We start from the raw sequence: 21,737 nt of genomic DNA on the forward strand, positions 1-21,737 counted from the left end.
AAAGGAGTATGACAAGGCTGTATACTCCACCCTCCTTAACATATATGCACAGTACATCATGCAAAATGCTGGGCTGGATGAATCACAAGCTGGAATCAAGATTACTGGGAGAAATATCAACTTCAGATATGCAGATGATACCACTCTAATGGCAGAAAGTGAAGAGGAACTAAAGAACCTCTTGATGAAGGTGAAAGAGGGGACTGAAAAAGTTGGCTTGAAACTCAACATAAAAAACAAACAAACAAACAACTAAGATCATAGCATCTGATCCTGTCACTTCATGGTAAATAGAAGGGGGAAAAGTGGAAGCAGTGACATATTTTCTTTTCTTGGGCTCCAAAATCACAGTGGATGGTAACTGAAGCCATGAAATTAAGATGCCTGCTCCCTGGAAGAAAAGCTATGACAAATCCTAGGCATCATATTGAAAAGCACAGACATCACTTTGCCAACAAAGATGTGTATAGTCAAAGCTTATGGTTTTTTTCAGTAGTTATGTACAGATGCGAGAGTTGGACCATAAAGACGGCTGAGCTCCAAAGAATTGATGCTTTCAAATTGTGGTGCTGGAGAAGACTCTTGAGAGTTCCTTGGACTGCAAAGAGATCAAACCAGTCAATCCTAAAGGAAATCAACGCAGAATATTCATTGGAAGGACTATTGCTGAACCTCCACTACTTCGGCCACCTGATGCCAAGAGTCGACTCACTGGTAAAGACTCTGATGCTGGGAAAGACTGAAGGCAAAAGGAGGAGGGGGAGGCAGGGGATGAGTTTGTTAGGTAACTCAATTATTGACTGACTGACTCAATGGGCATGAATTTGAGCGAACTCGGAGAGACAGTGAAGGACACAGGAACCTGGTGTGCTGTAGTCTATGGGGTCGCAGAGTCAGACATGACTTGGTGACTGAACAACAGGAAATGAATGAACAGGTCATTTGCTCCTTATAACCCCTTAAGTTGAATAGTGGGCATTATTTTAGAGACAAGAAAAATCAGTTACACAGTGAAAGTAGTTTGTTACAGGTCACACAGAAAGGTTCAAAATCTGTACTCCAATCCATCTCTCAACTTTAAAACTCATGTTCCTTCCAATCCTACCACATGAATAGTTAAAAATACACAAGTTCTGGGACTTCCTTGGTGGTCTAATGGTTAAGACTCCAAGCTGCCAACAGAAGGGGCAGGGGTTCAACCCCTGGTCAAGGAACTAGGATCCTGCTAGTTACAAAGTGCAGCCAAAAAAACAAACGAACCAAAATACCAAGTTCCACATCTAAGAAAAACTGAGTACACAGCCGATCATTTTGCAGAAAAACCACGAGCCCACTGATGCATACTATCACCTCTGGGGAAAAAAGGCCTGGCTAAAACCTCTCAGATCCTCTTCGCATACATAACCTTGAGCATCTATTAAACTGTTCATAGTTAACATTTCCAAAGCTCAAACACTACCGTAACAGCAGACATCCGGTGAACACTTGAAGATATTAGCTTCAGTAGTTCATCAACTGCTGCTATAAACAACATGTGTAAGTCATTTCTCCCCCTTCTAAAGAAAAAGTCAGCAGCTGTTTGCTAAAAGTTTTTTTTTTTTTATTGTGGATGAAGACATTGCCAGTTTACATATATCATTTTTATTTGGACTAGTTTTTCTGCCTTGCAGTGCTCCTGAGAAATTCAGAAATGCACTGACTTTAGTTCCATAAAATACAAGCCAGTATTAAGGTTGGACTGTAAATATTCCATAAGATATTTCCCTAAAAGTCAAAAGACAACTTATCAATTTTAACTAGAGAAACCTTAATAGGTTAGAAAGTAAAGACTGGCAAATAATCACAAATGTCAGATCACTACAAGTACCATTATTTTTTCCACGAAAGTTTTTTCCATAGGAATATATAAATGTTATACTTGATGTTTACAAAATTAAAGATTAATTTTTATTAATGGAAGATGTTTTAATACTTTCTTATATGAAAAACTTGATTAGCCTTAAAAATAAAATTAATATGCCCTAAGTATGATACTTAATAGTGCTTTATCAACAATTCTTATTTCTCTCTTGTTCCTGAAGCACTGTTGTTTTGTTTCCCATCTACTGATTGGCAAAGTATTTTGACTTTTCCCTCCTTTCAACTGTCCATTAAAAGGTTAAAATAAACTAGATGCTTTATTTGAGGGGGATATTTAATATTTAATTGGATGGTTTTAAGAAAGTCAATCTTCTTCCCCCATGTTTTTGTTGTTTAGTTTTTAACTCAATAATGGCAGGAACTAAAAAATAACCATGAAATACAGTATTATACTAAAATCAAATCCAACGGCTGGATGAATTTTCTACTACAATAAAGCAGTTGAAAACCATTAGGAATGTTGTGGAAAACTGTGGCAGTGATGGTAAAATGCAACCACAAATTTTAGTAAGTTTCTAGAGGAATAAACAGTAAAATTACTGTAGTTAAAGTACTGCAATAAAATTAGCATTAGCAATATCCAACTGCTAACATCAGAATTATATGCTTCATCACTATATGATTACTAAGAAGATTCCTTGAGCAGATGGTTCATCTCTGACACAACTTAATTCAGAAAAGTAGATGAGTTATGTCTGGTTTGGATCAACAAACACTTAGTATGCATACCAGTGAGCTATAGTTTCGATGATGATACAATTGAAACGTTAGATACTACAGCATTAGGACAAGGTCACATACTTTTAAAAATAGCAGCCATGTAAGGTCATGTTGGGATGTTTAGATATGCAATCCACCCATAACAGCTTTCCAACTTCTGTTAAACTATGGGGTGAGCAGGGATAGGCTGTTTGGAAGCAAGAAAGGAAATACTGAAAATATCATAAAAGGTATTTAAATATGATGACATGCTACTTATACCCACCATGCATCTCCTTTCCAAATTAAAAGAGGAAATTTTTTTCTGTTATTATATTCCTTCAAAATAAAGGATCACGTTGTCTTTTCTTTTTTTTTTTAAACTGAGAAACTTTTATTTCAGATGCTCCACACTGAAATGAAAATTCAATGGCAAGCAGCAAATAATTTAGGATAGTCAGTGAAAGTATCTTTGAAAGGACCTTATAAAATCTAAGAATAATCATTTCATAGAGAAATAATAGTGGACAAAACAGACAGGAGGCAGTTTGATAGTTCTAATATAGAACTGGTATGACAACTTCCTTTAAAGTATACTAAATAAAGAATGGCAATATAAATAAGTTAGCCAAGGAGACAGGGGACGTTCTGAAGCAGCAATGTCTAAGTTACTAGATTTTCCAGAAAAACAAGCTTTGTCTAGCAACACATAATGACTTCCAATCCTCTAAATACAGTACAAAGTATACAGTTAATCACAGCAAAATTTACAAACGACCAAATTTAGCCCTGGCCAGAGCCAGGCCTATTTACATATTTGGATTAGTATCATTTTCATCTTTCCTTATTATACAGATGTTTCTATTTTAAAGGCATATCGAAATTTACAAAATTTGCAAAGAAATGTCTTTAAATGTACAACTTCAACAACTAATACAAACATGAACATCCTGATATAACTAAATTCCAAGTCAGGATTTTTATGAGGGGTTTATAAAAGAATTAAAGGGATATTCCCTCACCGTTAAGTTCCAAACACCCGGTGCTGGTGCTGCCCAAGTAACTCACTGCCCTGGTGACTGTGAAGATGACGGACGACCCCTGGGTGGCCGTCCCTCTCACGTCAACACCTCAGATAGAGGCAGGAGGTGGTGTATCTAGGGATATTGCTGATTATAGTTCTGTAAATGCAGCTGTACAATTTAACACTTAGATCAAAGTTGTGAGTAGGGTTGTGGAAACATTTTGTTTTAAGATGGTTATCTTTAATGAGACACTTTAGCTCTTAAAGCAAAACCATACAGTGACAACATGTACTTAACAGTGAAAAGAAGAAGCATCTGATAGGTTCAGCAACGTAGAAGGATCTCAAGGGAATTATGGTGAGTGAGAAAAGGCCATCTCCAAAGGTCACACTGCACGATCCCAGTGAAGGGCACTCCTGAAGTGACAAAATCACAGAGGAGCATTGTGAGGGCTGCCAGAAGGTCAGGAGCCGGGAGGGAAGACGGCGGCTATGACTGTGAAAGGCGGGCAGGGGGATCCCGGACGAAACTGTGTGCTCTCTGTGCTCAGTCTACACACACGATGAAGCTGCAGAGAGCTAAACAACACGCCTTCTACCTCAGGACACCGTCACCTCCCAGGGACAACCCTGTTGTTGGCCTAAAGATAAGTAATATGCTTTAGATCAATTTTTACACTATGTGGATAAGCCACTACTATTTTCTTCTCCCCCCCCCCTTTTTTGGTAAATCTACTGATTATCTTTAAAAGATAACTATACGTCTCTAGTTTAAATGAGCTTGAAAAGGAAAGAACTGATATATAGCTACTAGTATTTTTGTCTTTCTTTTTATTTTTCTTACTTTTGTAAATTAAAATTAAAAAGAATGTTTCTAGCTTAAGTTAGGTCAAATGAGACAGGGGGAAAAAAGGAGATAAGATAGCAAACACTTCCTCCTTTAACTCTTGCGATTTCTAAAAGCATTAAGAATATTAGTTTAAACTTAGAGAAAGTATAACTGCAAACAAATACATGACTTCTTCCAAAAGGCCACTTAGTGATAAAGTATGTACATAGTGTTGACGGTTTGTTTCTTTAAAGTGCGATATATGTCAGCTCTGGCTTGAGAATAATCTATTGCTTTAAAAGGTCTTTCAGCACAACTCCAGCACTGTTGTCAGGCGACACCGGCAAAGGCGTAAACGTGGGCAGAACGTCTGAGATGGGTTTCAAAAGGAGATGCCCAGGTCCGCCAGGTCCAAGTCCAGCTGGGTTAAGGAGAGGCACAGCTGCAGAGCGGGGAGCCAGGAATGGATTCACATCTGTTCTTCTACCAGCCCTGAATTCCGCTGTATCTAGATGACAAAACAAGGATGATTTAGTCTCCCACATATTATCTGGTCACTGGTATACATGTGTTTTAGGTTCTGAGATTTGGCCCCCAAATAAATTTAACTTATACGCTGCTAGGTTCTGGATCTGATAAGCAGGGTCTATGAAACACACAAGGTGAAATAAAGAAGCAATAAATAAGAGAAAGGAATGGGAGAGAGAAATATTTGTATGTAGAGCTAATATTATTAAACGCATTACTATTGCTGTCTTATACTTAATACCAGTTATGTGTGTTGTATTGTGTGCTGAAAGGGGTAATTGCTCAATTGTGTCTGATTCTTTGTGATCCCACAGACTTAGCCCACCAGGCTCCTCTGTCTATGAAATCTTCAGGCAAGAACACTGGAGTGGGTTGCCATTCCCTTCTCCAGCGGATCTTCTCGACCCAAGGATTGAACCCCAGTGTCCTATACTGCAGGAAGATTCTTTACCATCTGAGCCACCAGGGAATTCCCATCTATATGGAATGAGGTAGGGAAGGAGAGATGCAATCAGATAGAGACCTGTGCACCTAGAGGGGACAAAGAAGAGGAAGGGGATTACACAGGCAAAGATACTCTCTGGGGAGTGAGCCATTTGAACCATATAGGGAGCTTCCCAGTTCTGGGGATTAATGTCATTTACTGTAACAACAGTTTTCTAAAAAGTGTTTCCTATGTCACCAGGCAAATTTTATCTAACCATTTGAAAGATGGGAGGACTTGAGAACTTGTTTTGCCCAAATAATTAAAATGGTCCTGAAAAAAATTGGCATCCATATTATAATAACAATCATATTTAATATTAATTTACCAAAACAAAAAGCAATGTATGCATCACATTAAACGGTCATCTTTTAGACATTCAAAGGTTTGAAAACAATTCTCATTAGATTATTTTCTGTGAAGTCAGGCTGAACAATTAAGTTTTTACTGGAACAGCACCTAGTTTATGCCCTAAAGTCTTAGTGGACAGAATTCTGCTTTATTACCCAAGGTCATTAACAACTTCTTTGTTCAGAGACAAGCAACCCCTCAAAGACACCCTCTTCAGTGATGGGAAACTAAAATAAAAGAGGCCTCTAAAACAAAGGAAGCACTCAGACAAATGTATCAAAGCTACTTATCACTGAGCACCCTTGGGTCCACAAGCTGTACTTTTTCCTGTGAATGACAATTTCCCAAACTTTGAAATAGCTACATGGTAAGCTCTGGCTTTTGTCTCTGAGCAACACAAATCAAGCTGGGCATGTGACTTGATAACTGAAGTGGGGAGGTGTACAAAAGAAAAGGAGAGGAAAGAAGGGGAAGGGCAGGGGGAGGAGAGGGGGGAAGGGAGACCCTGCCAAAATAAATTTTAGAATCTTGAAAGATGCTAAAACTGGGGTTTCCCTGGTGGCTTAGTGGTAAAGAATCCACCTACCAATGCAGGAGACATGGGTTAGATTTCTGGCCCGGGACGATCCCACATGCCTTGCAGCAACTAAGTCCATGAGCCACAACTATTGAGCCCGTGCTCCAGAGCCCAGGAGCCGCAACTACTGAAGCCCGTGGGCCCTAGAGCCTGCGCTCCACAATAGAAGAAGCCACTGCAGTGAGAAGCCCACGCATGGCAACAAAGAGTAGCCCCTGCTTGCTGCAACCAGAGACAAGCCTGCAGCAATGAAGACACAGCACAGCCAGAAACTATTAAAGGAAAAATGAAACCTAGTATAACAAGAAAAAACTGTTTTTAGTATAGTCTACACATTAAAGTTAAGACTTTTCTAAAGCCTAAATTTAGTAGACAAAGCTTTTACCTAAAATAATTTTACTACTTTCACTTTCTATAAAAGTTCAGGAAAATAGAAGTATTCATCTAAGTAAGGACTAAAGAAGGCTTCCCTGGTGGCTCAGACAGTAAAGCGTCTGTCTGCAATGCAGGTGACCCGGGTTCGATGCCTGGGTCGAGAAGATCCCCTGGAGAAGGAAATGGCAGCCCACTTCAGTACTCTTGCCTGGAAAATCCCATGGATGGAGGAGCCTGGTAGGCTACAATCCCGGGGTCACAAAGAGTTGGACACAACTGAGCGACTTCTGAGAGCTGAGAGAAGGACTAAAGAAGTTCTTAAAATTTCAGAATATAAATTCAGTATTTTATCCAAATTTAAGTACTGAGCAAGTGACATAAACTTGAGAGTATATAATATGTACCTTTACAGTCCAGCTAGCAAACATGTTAGTCTATTAAAATATGAAGATTTCAGATAAAACATATGCTATGCTATGCTATGCTACGTCACTTCAGTCGTGTCCGACTCTGTGTGACCCCACAGACAGCAGCCCACCAGGCTCCCCTGTCCCTGGGATTCTCCAGGCAAGAACACTGGAGTGGGTTGCCATTTCCTTCTCCAATATATGAAAGTGAAAAGTGAAAGTGAAGTCGCTCAGTCGTGTCCGACTCTTAGCGACCCCATGGACTGCAGCCTACCAGGCTCCTCTGTCCATGGGATTTTCCAGGCAAGAGTACTAGAGTGGGGTGCCATTGCCTTCTCCGAGATAAAACATATAGCCCTTCCAATAAAGAATCTGTACAGAGTCTAAAGGGCTTTCCTAGTGGCTCAGACTGTAAAGAATCCACCTGCAATGTAGGAGACCTGGGTTTGATCCCTGGGTTGGGAATATTCCCTGGAGATGGGAATGGCAACCCACTCCAGGGGGAAATCCCATGGACAGGGGAGCCTGAAGGGCTGCAGTCCGCTGGCTCGAAAAGAGTCAGACACAACTAAGCGACTGAACACGCACGTGCACGTGAGCAGAGTCTAACACATTACACTTCAATCTGAACTCAAGACTGCACTGCATGCCAGCACGGGGGATATGAACAGCACAAATAAGATCCTACAACCTAGTAGGGTAGAAAACTACGTCCACATATTGTAGAACCGCCAAACCATCTGCTTCCAGGCAGGCCTTTCAACACTTACGAACTCTTCACAGTGTTCTTGGATGTCTGAGCTAGTTTACTAAACTGTGCTTGTAAATATTATTAACATACCAACTCTGGTTACTGAGTGTAATACTCAGATTACCACATGGAAAAAAGTCTTTCTCTAACTATATAAACCACAATTCTAACTGATTAGCAATAAGCACTATTAGTGAGAAAGGAAAATGGGTGAACAGCGGTTTACCAGATCCATCAAGCACCCCCAAGAATAATTCAATGTGGCTTATGCAGAGAGAATTATTCCAATATATAAAGGGAAAATATTTCATGTTGCTCAAATTAACCTAAGCTAATTAAATATCAGCTTGCAATAAGAATATACATATGAAGCCAAAATCTAATGCCTTACTGGAAGTTTGGAAGAAATTGTTGCACATTTTCAAAAACACTAAAACTTCCGTTAGTATCACTGTAAAACATAATCATGAATCATCAACTTTTTAAATTGTAGAAAAGAAAATAAGTATCTGATTTTACCTTTAAAACTTTCTGGTGTACTTGTGTCTGGTTTTCTCCTTCCTGGTGAATCTAGAGGTTTCATATCATGAACAGAAAGCTTGGGTGGTGGAACAGATGGATGAGATTCTGTTTCTAGAAATTTAACAAAAAGTTCTGAAAAAGACTAAGAAGAAACATTTTGGATATATTAGGCAGATAATAAAATTATACACTACAACCAAGAAACTGTACCAGCTATTCTAATTCATATTAAAAACTAGTCATGCTATCTGAATCATTTCTTTATAAACAAGCCTTATGAACAATTAAAAGTGTTACTACTCTAACTGATACACAGGTATCAACAGAAAACAAGCATCAAATAATCGCGTTTTTCTACAGTAGCACCCAATCAATGAGTACAGTAAAAGGTCACCAGTAATATTATTATCAGATTAAAATAATGTAGTGTAGAACTTTCCTTTCAATTTTATGCCACTCAATTTAAGAGTTCTATCTCTCACCAGCTTCAGGTAAGTCACCTAGCCTCAGTTTCCTCTTTAGTTAAAAATAAACAAATAAATAAATACATAAAATAAAGAAGTAAACTCCACATTCTAACTCACAGTGGTACTCAATTCAATTAATACTCATTTGAAGCCTACTGTATACCAGGGATCATGTTTTCATGTTAATTAACTGCTACCTCCGACCGAAATGTCAGTTTTTCTGAAGAAAAGCACTTCATCTATCTGGTGCGTAGCTTGCACTCTCCATGCTCAAAACAGTCTGACACACAGCAAGTGCTCAATAAGCATTCAATTGGCTCAGTGACTATATAGATACATACAGGCATAAAACAGAGCCTCTGTCTTTGAGAATCTAATAATTTAGTAGTAAGAGACAAATGATTATGTGCTGATAGCAGTACGATCAAAAACAAAGGAAGGAACAGTTAATATTTTGAAAAATAAAAGTATCATGTAAACAAAATGTTAAAATAAAACCTATATGCAATAAAACTATTAAATCTGGCTTTCTATCCGTAAGCTAATCACCTCTTTGGATCCCAGTTTCCACAACTCCAAAGTAACAGGGCTGTATAAAACAACCTGAAAAAGAAGTCTAATTCTTTGCAAATGCATGTGAGGCACAACGATGTCACTACTCCTATTTGGCCAGAACGAAGCCGACTCTTACACTATTAAGCAGAGACTGCTGACTTGGTCTCAGAGGTGTGCTGGGAACACTCTTCGATCCTCCTCCAAGCCACCCAGTCATCCACCTGGTAACACCACCCTGGTCTTCAGTCAACAACTGAAAGATTATTTTAAAAGAGGAAAGTATGATCAATACAAGAAAAGAAAACAGAAGCATTTTTACATGATTTCAGATGGCAGTAACTCATGCTTTTCAAGTCCATTTCCCAGTTTCCTACTGACGGAAGCTATATATACACTGAAATGCCATCCCAGCACTATCTCAAATAAAACCCGAGGGCTGTCATCTCTCAAACTTTCAGCATTCCGATACGAATGGTGACTTAAAGTTATGAAACATTTAAGCTAATATTATACAAACTGCACAAATCTTCTCCGTAATATAAAATGATTCCATTTCTACATTATTGTATTCAGCAAAAGTTATATAAAACACAGGGGAAAAAATGTTTATATGATGCCAAGTATTTTAGTTATAAATATACTGAGATTCTTTTATATGATGCCAAGTATTCTAGTTATATTCAGAATGGCATTCAATGTTCAGTTACCTGATCCATTTCCTCCTTTTTGATGCCTAGAATGCTTCCCATTAATCGTAACACTTCATGACGCTGATGTTTTGGTGTGTGGAAGTGTCCAGTGAAGAGGTTTCTCATCAGGACTCTGAAAATGAAGGCAGAAACAGTACAAGCTAACTTGCCAGTTGTCTCAATATCCAGTGTACCCAAACAATAAATAATGAACATACAAATATTTAATTATACTTAAACAGCACTTAATTACAAAGAACACTAAACAATAAAATATTTTAAAGTAGCTTTAACAAAATCTTGACAAGTCTAATTAAGGAACATCACCAACAACTCAAAATGTGCCCCTTTAAAAACATCGCTTAACAAGCCACCCACTTTCTTCAATCAAATAATCAACTGAGATTGGTGCTTCATTAGTAATTTTCAGTGCCTGCTTAGGTTGATATTATGAGGAGACGTTTCAGATTTCTCTCTCCTCCCTATCCTAAATGGTGATGGACAGTTCTTGTGCTTAATGGTTATGCTTATATTTCCCCATTCATTCACATTTATTAAAAACTTGCTAATAATATCTAAATCTTTAAAATGTTAAGATACATACTACATACTTAGGTTTCACACCTAATGCATTTGAGCAAGATACGTCCACTTAAGGGCAATAAAGAGAACAAAAAAGAATGGTAAGAATAAACTTCATATTTTCGAAGTACTTCGTACTGCGGTGATCTCTTCCATATGGTCTTAAGAAAAAGAATCTTAAGCTGGGAAAATATATTTAAAAACCAAGAGAAGGCAAGTTACTGACCCCTCATTAAAACTACCTGCAACTCATCACTATATAAGAAAAACAAAAGGTTTTTAAAAACTTAACACACACATTTACATGTAGAAATTGTTTTTACCATAAAAGTGATCCCCATAAAATACATAAAAGTAAAAGGCAGAGCATACTTGTCCACTTTTCCTTCTGTGCTATTTACTAAATTCATCAATTTCTTTTGTACATCATCCAGCATTTCTTGTTGGAGCTCATCTGTTTTAAAATACATGAATAAGATAGTCATTAACTGATTAAAATAATCTGTATGACTATATAATGAGATTTACGACATCTTTACTGAATTTTGAATATATGTACTTATTCTAATTAGGAATATTAAATTACGTCCATCTCTTCTTTGGTTCACTGAATTAGGCTTTCTGGTATAGAAATTACCTAGAAGCCAGAGTATGCATTAATTCACATTGTTTACCCCCAATAAAATAATCAATTCTTTAACAGAAAATTTAGAAACCAAAGGTTTTCATTCTCTTCAGAAGCTGAAGCGCAAACAAGAGATTTTTCACCGCTGCTTCCTTGCATGAAACATTTCCAGAGCCACTTTTTAACGGGAAAAAACGGAAAGGACAATTTTAGATTTTCCTTTTTCCATTTTCCTGGCTGGACTCTTTTTTGGTGAGCTGACGAAGGAAAGCAGCTAACACAATCAAGACTATGGCTCAGGAGGCAGCTGCCAGGGCAAAGTATCCTGAGGTAAACTGCAAAAAATTCAGATCACTGGTTCTAACAGACTAGGCAAGATACTATATAGCTTCTGACTGATTTAGAAAGATGTTTGGACTATTTTATTTTTAAATTCTTAGTTATTTGAAAAGGAAGCAAAATGTGTAAAGTCTTGGCAGAACACTTGGAATCTAAACAGTATTAAAAGCAAAGTCTAAAATTACAACAGGGAGAGACCCTGTTCATAATCAACCATGCCATGGAGCCATGGATTCCTAGACTAAGGAACTCTCAGCAGACCCATGGAGTCCACACCTGTTTCCTCCGAAATGGATAGTTTGAGCCAAAAGAGATGCTTATTAACATCAAGCTAGATTACAAATTTCATTCTGAAAGAAAAGTAAAGGAGAATGCTTTGCAGTAGAGCTCAACTTTTCAAATCAAGAAATATTCACATCCGAACACTAGACTTTGACCTCTTTCCACAAACCTACTCTTTTGAGTTATGCAGCATTTTGCTAGTAGCAGCAGGATACAAGCTTCCTTATCCACTATATGACTTGCAAATATTTCCTTCTACTCTGTGGGGAGTCATTTCACTTTCTTGACAATATCCTTTGAAGCACAAAAGTTTTAATTTTGATGAGTCTAATTTATTTTTTCTTATGTTTCTTGCCTTGTCTAAGAAGCCACTGCTTAAACTCAGTATCACAAAGATTTACTCCTATGTTTTCTTCTAAGAGTTTCACAGTTTTAACTCTAAAATGTAGGTCCATGATCCACTTTGAGTTACTTTTTCTGAACGGTGTGAGGTAAGGGTCCAAGGTTCCTATATGTGCGGATACCTAGTTGTTCCAGTAGTAAAGTGTTGAAAAAACTATTATCTTGGAATCTTTGTTAAAAATCAATTGACCAGAAATGTATGGTTTATTTCTGAACTCTCAATTCCCACTGCAGACCTCTGCAAATGTTTTTCCTTCTGCCTGGAAAGCTCTTTTCCATTGGCACTGCCTATTAATATTAACTCTTTACCCTTCACATCTCAGTGCCCAAGTCCTTTCCTCAAAGAAGTTTTCTCTTAACCTTACATGTTAAGCCAGATTCATCTGCTTTATGTTTTCATCCTGTCTGTACAATGCCTAAAATTCTGATTTAAGTACTAAACGTATATACAAAATGTCCAGTTTAACTGTTTGCAATAACCGGGGCTTTTCCAAATCGCCAAAATCTCAACTGCAAAATGTAATAGGCTAACTTTTACCAAAACAGAGATGGTTGTCATAACCATATTATAAAAATAAGGTTTGTGTTTGGAAAATCTACTACAAACATTTCCTTTCCTGTGTTTCCAGGGAAGAATTTAAGCCTGGACATTAAAAGACACACAGACACACAGAGACAGAGAGAACAAGACTATTATTTAAGTCTGGGTCAGAAAAAGACATTGTAGATTCTTAATGGACACATATATACTACCAACCAGGGTGCCAAGTGGGCCTTTTCTAGTGAAGGGGCCTTTTCTAGTTCTCAGTATTCAGAGGAAGAACAGCAAGTAAATTAATCTCTCATTCATGTTCTGAATTAACCACCCCATTCCTCAACTAAAGTAAGTGCCAGAGGAGCACAGTCTTCTCTTTTGTCCTCCTCCACTTCTGCCCCAGGCTATGGAGAGGTGGCAGAAGAGAAGGTCAAATTTAGCCAACCCCCATCTTCCCTTTCTCTGAGACTTCCCTTCTCCTATTTACTTTCTTCTAAAAACTAATGATTTTTATATTGATTAAATTTCAAAATGATAAATACTAGATACAATATAAATTCTAGATAAAATATATTATTAATCTCACAGTATCGTTTTACTTTTTAAATGTGGCTACTAAAATGTTTTTAATTCTAACTGTGGCTTACATTATATTTTTTTTAATGGATAACACTACTTTGGAGTATAACCAGAATACAACCATTATACTATACTATCTCATTAAAAAAGAAAAGATAAAACTGAATGGTTGGATGGCATCACCAACTCAATGGACATGAGTCTATGTAAACTCTGGGAGTTGGTGATGGACAGGAAGGCCTGGCGTACTGCAGTCCATGGGGTCGCAAAGAGTCGTACATGACTGAGTGACTGAACTGAACTGAAAACTAAAAGATAACTAGACATCTTCAGAGTAAAATTCACAACCTTGCTTCTGATAAAAATGACTTTAGTAAAATAAATTAGAAAAATTAAACTTTGTTCTATGAAAAACTGATCAAGAAATCCATCTTAATAAAGTTCAAGTAGTAAATATTTTCTTGATGAAAATTAGTTAATATTGGTAAAATTCTTATTGAAAGCTCTGTGTTCTGAAAGATAGAAGCAAAACATCCTTGCATGCATGTGTGCTAAGTCACTTCAGTCATGTCCGATTCTTTGTGACCTCATGGACTGTAGCCTGCTAGGCTCCTCTGTCCATGGGATTCTCCAGGCAAGAATACAGGAGAGGGTTGCCATGCCCTCCTCCAGGGAATCTTCCTGACCAAGTGATTGAATCCACATCTCTTATGTCTCCTGCAATGGCAGGTGGGTTCTTTACCACTACCACCACCTGGGAAGCCCTCAAAACATCCTTAAAGCCAAAATAAAAGGGTACAAATTTCTTAAAATTTTCATTATCAGAATATAAGCTAGTCCTGAGCTAGTGAGAAAGAGAACTGACAGTGTGACTATCCTCGAAAACATGCAGAGGACTATTTAAACTTCAAGTAGCAGTTTAAGCGGACACTGATACTTGAGTCTAGAAAACAACCTTGGACTTTGGGGGAAAGGGTTGGAAGGGTGGTATTAACTAGGAAAGACTTAGAAAAGAAAGTTGAATACTGACTTCAAAGATCCCTACAGATTGCTCTTTTCTCCAGGCATACCTATTCTCCTCCCATCAGATTCTCAATACTTCTCCACAAAAACTGCATACTAATTCAAACCACAATTTGAAATCAGAATTGTATTTATATGGGCAGGCAAAATACAGTTATTCAGAAGTGAGTATCTAGCCAAATACAACATCCCTGTGAAATAACCTAAAAACATGCCAAAATAATTCTTTGGAAATTATAAGGGGAAAAAAGGGCAGGGACAGGGTACACTTTAAAGTTGAGCAACAAAGTAACTGGGATTGTTCTGGTTTAGGTTAAGAGTTACTCTGAATATCTGACATCCTAAAACCATACTAGAGCCTCTTCTCTGTAATACTGAGAGACGGTGCCAGGGTCTTCATCACCTGATTTAAAATCAAAAGTAAACATAAAATGTGAGTGACTACAACAAATCAGTACAACACAATTTTCCATTTTATTTGCGGTTAGCAACACTGTACTATAATACTGTCTTTAGAAAGCACTGTAAAATTAGGTCACACTCCTTACAAACTCACTGGCTGTTTTATGACTAAGCTCCCTTGGACAAGACTCAAGTTTATTTAACAGCCACCTGACCAAGAAAGGGTTTCCCTGATGGTTAATATGGTAAAGAATCTGCCTGCACACTGCAGGCAGGCCTGGGTTCGATCCCTGGGTTGGGAAGATCTCCTGGAGAAGGGAATGGCAACCAACTCTAGTATTCTTGCCTGGAGAATTCCATGGACGGAGGAGCCTGGCATGCTACAGTCCATGAGGTCACAAAGAGTCAGACATAACTGCACGACTAATATACACTCACTGAGAAAAGAAAGGTGGCTGGAGCAGGACTTGAGAGTCAGAAGACCTGCATGAAATCGCGCTCCTGTCCCAAGACCTGAAATATGAATCACGGTCCTGTCACCAGGGCCAGACTTCACTGTCTATTTTGCAAAATGAGCTTGCTTATCTCAAGAAATTTTGAGAGAACCTACTGAGTGATTAAATATGACTTTTCAAAATAGTAAAGTGCTACATAAAGTACTAGAACTCATTCATATGATTTCGTAAAATACCATCTTTCAACCTTGCCTAACTATTATCAATAATATGTATCACTTTGGTTAACGTTAACATTGATAGCTTTTCCTTCATTTTGCCTTGTCATCTTTACAAACTAAGGCAAAGAAGTCAATACAAGGAAGAAAAGAACATTAGAAATATGGTTTTATTATAGGTATGTCTACAGATGTAGATGTGTCGGGCTAGAAGTGAGAACACATGAGAGCTTTGCTCCAGAAAAAAAGGGACAAGACTGCTCCTTGCTGGTTACGGTTTTCTCAGGTGACTGAGAAATTTACGGGAGTGGTGGAGGCCTAGTCCTCATCCTGTGCAGTGGTCCCATGGGAAACCCACTCATTAATTAAAATACTTGCTTCTCTGGGGGTTGCACATAAAAGCTGGCCATTCAGTGACCTGAGCAGTCACAGTAGTCTTTGATTGTCAAAGGCAGAATCCAAGACTCTTAAGACGGGCTCAAACAACTCTGGGGTGACTCCTGGAGGAGTTAAGCTCACAAGTAGCACATGGGCCCACTACACAATTTCACTAGTGATTTTTATCCCTGACAAATTCAACTTAAAATGGGAAACAGAATCTCAAAAACCGAAACAAAGGGGTGTCAGAAATCTAACCTCTGACTAACACTCCAGCAAGATTCATGTATAATACGTACGGAGCTCATACTTACAAGTATTTAGTTATTTGGGGCTTCTCTGGAAGCTCAGCTGGTATAGAACCCACCTGCAATGCAGGAGACCCTGGTTTGATTCCTGGGTCAGGAAGATCCCCTGGTGAAGGAACAGACCACCCACTCCAGTATTCTTGGGCTTCCCTGGTGGCTCAGTTGGTAAAGAATCCACCTGCAATGTGGGAGACTTGGGTTTGATCCCTGGGTTGGGAAGATCCCCTGGAGGAGGGCATGGAAACCCACTTCGGTACTCTTGCCTGGAGAATCCCCATGGACAGAGGAGCTTGGCGGGCTACAGTCCATGGGGTCGCAAAGAGTCGGACATGACTGAGCGACTAAGCGGATCACACCACCCTTATGGCAGAAAGTGACGAGGAACTAAAAAGCCTCTTGATGGAAGTGAAAGAAGAGAGTGAAAAAGTTGGCTTAAAGCTCAATATTCAGAAAATGAAGATCATGGCATCCAGTCCCATCACTTCATGGCAAATAGATGGGGAAACAGTGGAAACAGTGTCAGACTTTATTTTTTTGGACTCCAAAATCACTGCAGATGGTGACTGCAGCCATGAAATTAAAAGATGCTTACTCCTTGGAAGGAAAGTTATGACCAGCCTAGATAGCATATTCAAAAGCAGAGACATTACTTTGCCAACAAAGGTCCGTCTAGTCAAGGCTATAGTTTTTCCTGTGGTCATGTATGGATGTGAGAGCTGGACTGTGAAGAAAGCTGAGTGCCAAAGAATTGATGCTTTTGAACTGTGGTGTTGGAGAAGACTCTTGAGAGTCCCTGGACTGCAAGGAGATCCAACCAGTCCATTCTGAAGATCAGCCCTGGGATTTCTTTGGAAAGAATGATGCTAAAGCTGAAACTCCAGTACTTTGGCCGCCTCATGAGAAGAGTTGACTCATTGAAAAAGACTCTGATGTGGAGAGGGATTGGGGGCAGGAGGAGAAGGGGACGACAGAGGATGAGATGGCTGGATGGCATCACTGACTCGATGGACGTGAGTCTGAGTGAACTCCGGGAGTTGGTGATGGACAGGGAGGCCTGGCGTGCTGCGATTCATGGGGTCGCGAAGAGTCGGACACGACTGAGAGACTGAAGTGAACTGAACTAAAGCACAGCACACAGATATGTCAGTAAATAAGCTGGGTCTGGTGTCTTACTTGCACTGGCTGCCTAAAAAATAAATTTAAATCTGATATATTAAATCTAATATAAGGAGATTTAGCCTCTTTGGTCAATTAAATATAATCAAAGCAAAAGCTAAAAATTTAATGGTCTTATTAACAGAATTTCAACTTATACAAGCACTTTCACTATAACAGCAAATTATAGTTTTAAATATAAAGGCACCCTGTATTTCTTTACATTTGAAGACGTATTACCATCTGCTTGGTCTTATAACTCAATTCTTTTCAACCATTTCAACAGAATTTTTATGGTGAATGCTTTCTTGTTCCATAATTATAATTATTAATTACAGAATGAAAAGTAATTTTTGAAACTCCATTTCCTAGCAAAGAACTCACAAAAAAAATTTATGAATACAGTATATCCTCATTAACGAGTTTTAATAGACTAGAATCTGATTAAGCTCAATTATCAATGTTGAAGTCTACTGGATTATTTGTACAGTTAAGTTAGAATTAGTACATGTATATGAAAGAGACTTTATGTAAATATTTTAATATAACCAGATCAAATTTACTTTCCCTCTCCACCTTCCTCTCTCAACCATTTAAATTAAAATTCAGATAATCTGTACTGCATTCTTCCATATCAAAACAAACAATTTTTTTTAAGAGACTGAATATTGTGAATCAAGTTATAAATTTAATTTTTAAATTTAAAAATTAAAAATTTAAAATATGACACAGACCTGTCATATTGCAAAAGAAAGGGCCTCAATTGGGTCAGTAACGAGTAAAGTCATAATAATAATTTTGCCACTTACTGAATATCATCACCACTGTATACTAGTATGTACTGATTTATATTAATGACAAATGGCTTTCTAAGCTACAGACTAAACCGTGACCCATTTCTGAAAGCTGTTGGAAATCAGCATGGACTAAATCTGATACAAAGAAATGTTTGTTCAGCCCACAGGGTTTTTCTTTTCTAACTTAAATTACATGTCACATCAAAGTCTACATTTCTGGTGTCTTCTGAAAGATCTGAAGATTTAGCAACCCTGGACCCACTTTCCTGCATGGCAACAGTTGGATGAAGAGAATCTGTTGCCCCCTATAAGAAACTCTCCAGTTCCCCTGTCTCTACTTAGTCCTATTTGCTATACTATACTAAATTATAGTATAATTTAGCCCCAGTTTAAAACTTGTGTTCATGATCCAACAGCTTACTCCCACCTCTGCCTTCTCCACACTCCACACCAGTGCAGCACACACGCATAATGAGTCCACTAGATCCTCAGCCAGTTTCCAGATCTGATGCTGTTTCCTATGAATTCCTCCCTCTCTCTAGAATGTTCCTTCCCAACTCTCTGCCTGCTTCACTGGACGTATTCACCATTCAAGTGAGGGCAAGTATAGCTTTTACTAGCCTTTTCTACCCTTCCATATCACCATTATGGGTAGAATAGATTGTCTTCCTTTTCAAATAGCTTGTTGCAAGTATGTGACTATCCTCCTGAACTCTTGTCCCCTATCTTTGTATCTTGAGCACTTATTTTAGTGCTTGGCACACAGCAGAAAACAACGAATCTGTGACAAATAAAAGAATGACTGCTTTTTCTCTGGGAAGGGAGACTATCTGAGACTGTAACACAGGACAAAAAGAATAAATGATTTATCTTATGAATTACTCGTCTATATGAAGAAAAAGACACAAAACACATTAAGTCAAAAATTCTCAAAGTTACATATTTTGCTTTTCCCTTTATACTTAGAAGAACTAATAAAACATACATTTTAAAAATATAACCATTAAAAAATTAAAAAGAAATAAAACCATTATGTTGAAAAGGGCCTATTTACCTAATTGACACAAGCTTTTTTCTTAATTAAAAATTTTGACATTTTCTAGTACACCCAGATGTTTATATCATCACAATTTTTTAACTATTTATGGCAACTCAGAAAACTGCATCTGGTATTTCTTATATGTTTCCTCTAAAATCACAACTTCTGCCAAAAACATCTATAAAGAAATCCCTCAAAAGGTTTGGGTAACAAAGCGTCTGGGAATGTATCTGGCCTATGTTCAACAGGACATTATATGTTTTCTTGTATAAATCATGTCCTGGAAAACGGAATGTCTTTATTTAAAATAAAAAATCCACCATCCAGCACCATAAAGGTGGCTCCATGAAAAACAGTTTAAACATTTTATATCTGTAGTTTTAAAATGTTTTTATGCTTCATATTACAGTTGGTTTACTGGGGCTCATTTTATACATTCTTCTAGATTTTCTTTAAAAAAACACTCTAAAGAAATTTTCCATTCTCAACTCATAGAAGACTTTTTTAAAAAGCAGTAACAAAACCTTAAAAAAAAAAATCAGTGACGGGGCCCTTTAAGATATGGCTATAAAACTGGCGCACAGACTGAAAGACTTCCCCGGGGCTGGAATCCAAACTTGCGTTGCTTATGAAAACTTATTTTTCTTGGTGTACCATAAAATTTACCAGCCTTTTCAATAATAGTTATCAAAACAGTAATTCTTTTGTGCTTCCTATTCCAATTTTATCCAACCATTTTCACTTTAAGCAGGAATTTATCTCAAGGATGACGATAGAGAATAATAAGCAAAAGAAAGAAAATGTTAAATTTGTCCATGAACATAGCCATATAACACATCTTTCAGTGGTTCAGCTGTAGTCTAGGTTTCCATAGGTGTACATTCTCCCATGAATGACAATTTCACAGAAATTCTGAACTCTGATCAACTCACAATAGTTCATGAAAGACATTATCCTACCTGCTTCACAGAGGACCAATGTCTTAAGTTTGAAAAAAATCAGTAAAATCTAGGATGGCATGTGAAATAAGTCTTTGGACCTACACTGAAAAAGAACACTTACAGAAAAAATGCTGAAAAAATAATTTCTAAAAGGAAAGAAAGCAGCAATTCTTCTACCAGCCAACACTACCTATTAAATTATAGCACCTACAGGATCTGAGGGTTTCTTTTCATTGTGACTTTCCCACAGTGTGTGGGGCTGGGGGGTGAGGGGGAGAAGACAAAGAACTTACACTTTGGGAGTAAAATCTTACTACTAGTTTAGAGCTCTGTCTACTCAGGTTTCTTTTCTCCATGGAATGTCCCTAACCCTTAATAGGATTCTTGGAGAACTAAATACGCACTCTCTGACAGAGCTGAGCACCACTGTCTTAAACTATGAACCTATGGTGTGTATCTAGGCCAGGTGTTACCTCCTTAACTAAGTTCCTATAAAAAAGAGAAGTAGGGGGTGCTCCTAACTAGTATCTCACACAGTGTCTAACATGAAGCCAAGTAGTTGGTTCACATTAAGTATTTAACACCTGATTAAGGCATCATCATATTTTTCACACAAAGCCTGTAAATACTCAGGACTCATCACCACAATTGCACATACACAGCACTAACAATTATCTACTCTAAGAAAGACTGAAATCATCAACAACCTACTGTTTTAATACTGGTGTTATAAGCAATAGCTCCCTTTTCATACGTTTGACCAGACTGAATCATCTCATCTCTGGTAGCAATGACATAAGCATTTCAAATAAAATACTGCTTTTTAAAATGAGTTTCCTAATATTGTTTAAATGCTGAAATGCATATCAACTAATCATCGAATAGTCCACAGATGCTTAGAAATAAAAGAATACTTTGCCTCTACGATTCAAGTTTCTATGTACTTTCTTGCAACAAAAGCCAATCTGTCTTTTTCAAAACTGTTTCTCCTGGCAAATATTTTTGCTGTCTGGCCAAGTTTTGCGTTAAAAATAAAGTACAGTATTACAACATCAATCAACATTTAAAGTACTTAATGATCTATGAAAGAAAATATACAATGATTCTTTTGCAACAACCAAGCCAATCAAAGTTTTATTTATATTATCAAATCAAAAATGCAGCTTTGAGAAAATAAAATCACATTTGTGTTTAGAGATCTAAAAGTAATATTAAGCACTTAGGTAATAAAAGAAAACAGACTGTTAAGAAGAGCTTAAATGACAAGAATGACTTAAAGACATAACAGAACTAACCGTCTCTTTAACCCCCTCCCCTTCCCGTCTGTGCAACACTGGCCTCTTGCCTGCCCTTTCAAAGACCAGTTGTATAAGCATAATAAGAGCTTTTTCTGTGGTTAATATTAACTTCACAAAATGAGTCCAGAATTCTATATATTTACAATGAATATTACTTTTAACTTTTTACATGAATAGGGACCTAGGCCACCTAAGCCTTGT

The 21,737-nt window shown here is 37.7% G+C and overlaps 1 protein-coding gene across 4 annotated transcripts in view; it reads right to left on the reverse strand.

The window, feature by feature from the left end:
• Positions 1 to 1,618: 1,618 nt before the first annotated feature.
• Positions 1,619 to 21,737, reverse strand: part of TRIP11 (thyroid hormone receptor interactor 11) — a 70,425-nt gene continuing 50,306 nt past the window's right edge. For all 4 annotated transcript variants that reach the window (XM_070775563.1, XM_070775562.1, XM_070775561.1 and 1 more), the window contains 5 exons: positions 11,133 to 11,214; positions 10,197 to 10,311; positions 9,626 to 9,742; positions 8,465 to 8,609; positions 1,619 to 4,980 (listed from right to left, as the gene is read on the reverse strand). In XM_070775563.1, the coding sequence (XP_070631664.1) occupies positions 4,760 to 4,980; positions 8,465 to 8,609; positions 9,626 to 9,742; positions 10,197 to 10,311; positions 11,133 to 11,214 (680 nt within the window). In that variant the 3' untranslated portion in view covers positions 1,619 to 4,759. The remainder of the gene's footprint in view (positions 4,981 to 8,464; positions 8,610 to 9,625; positions 9,743 to 10,196; positions 10,312 to 11,132; positions 11,215 to 21,737) is intronic.

The sequence above is a fragment of the Bos indicus genome, chromosome 21, assembly GCF_029378745.1.
Source record: "Bos indicus isolate NIAB-ARS_2022 breed Sahiwal x Tharparkar chromosome 21, NIAB-ARS_B.indTharparkar_mat_pri_1.0, whole genome shotgun sequence".
In the NCBI taxonomy this organism is placed as follows: domain Eukaryota; kingdom Metazoa; phylum Chordata; class Mammalia; order Artiodactyla; family Bovidae; genus Bos; species Bos indicus.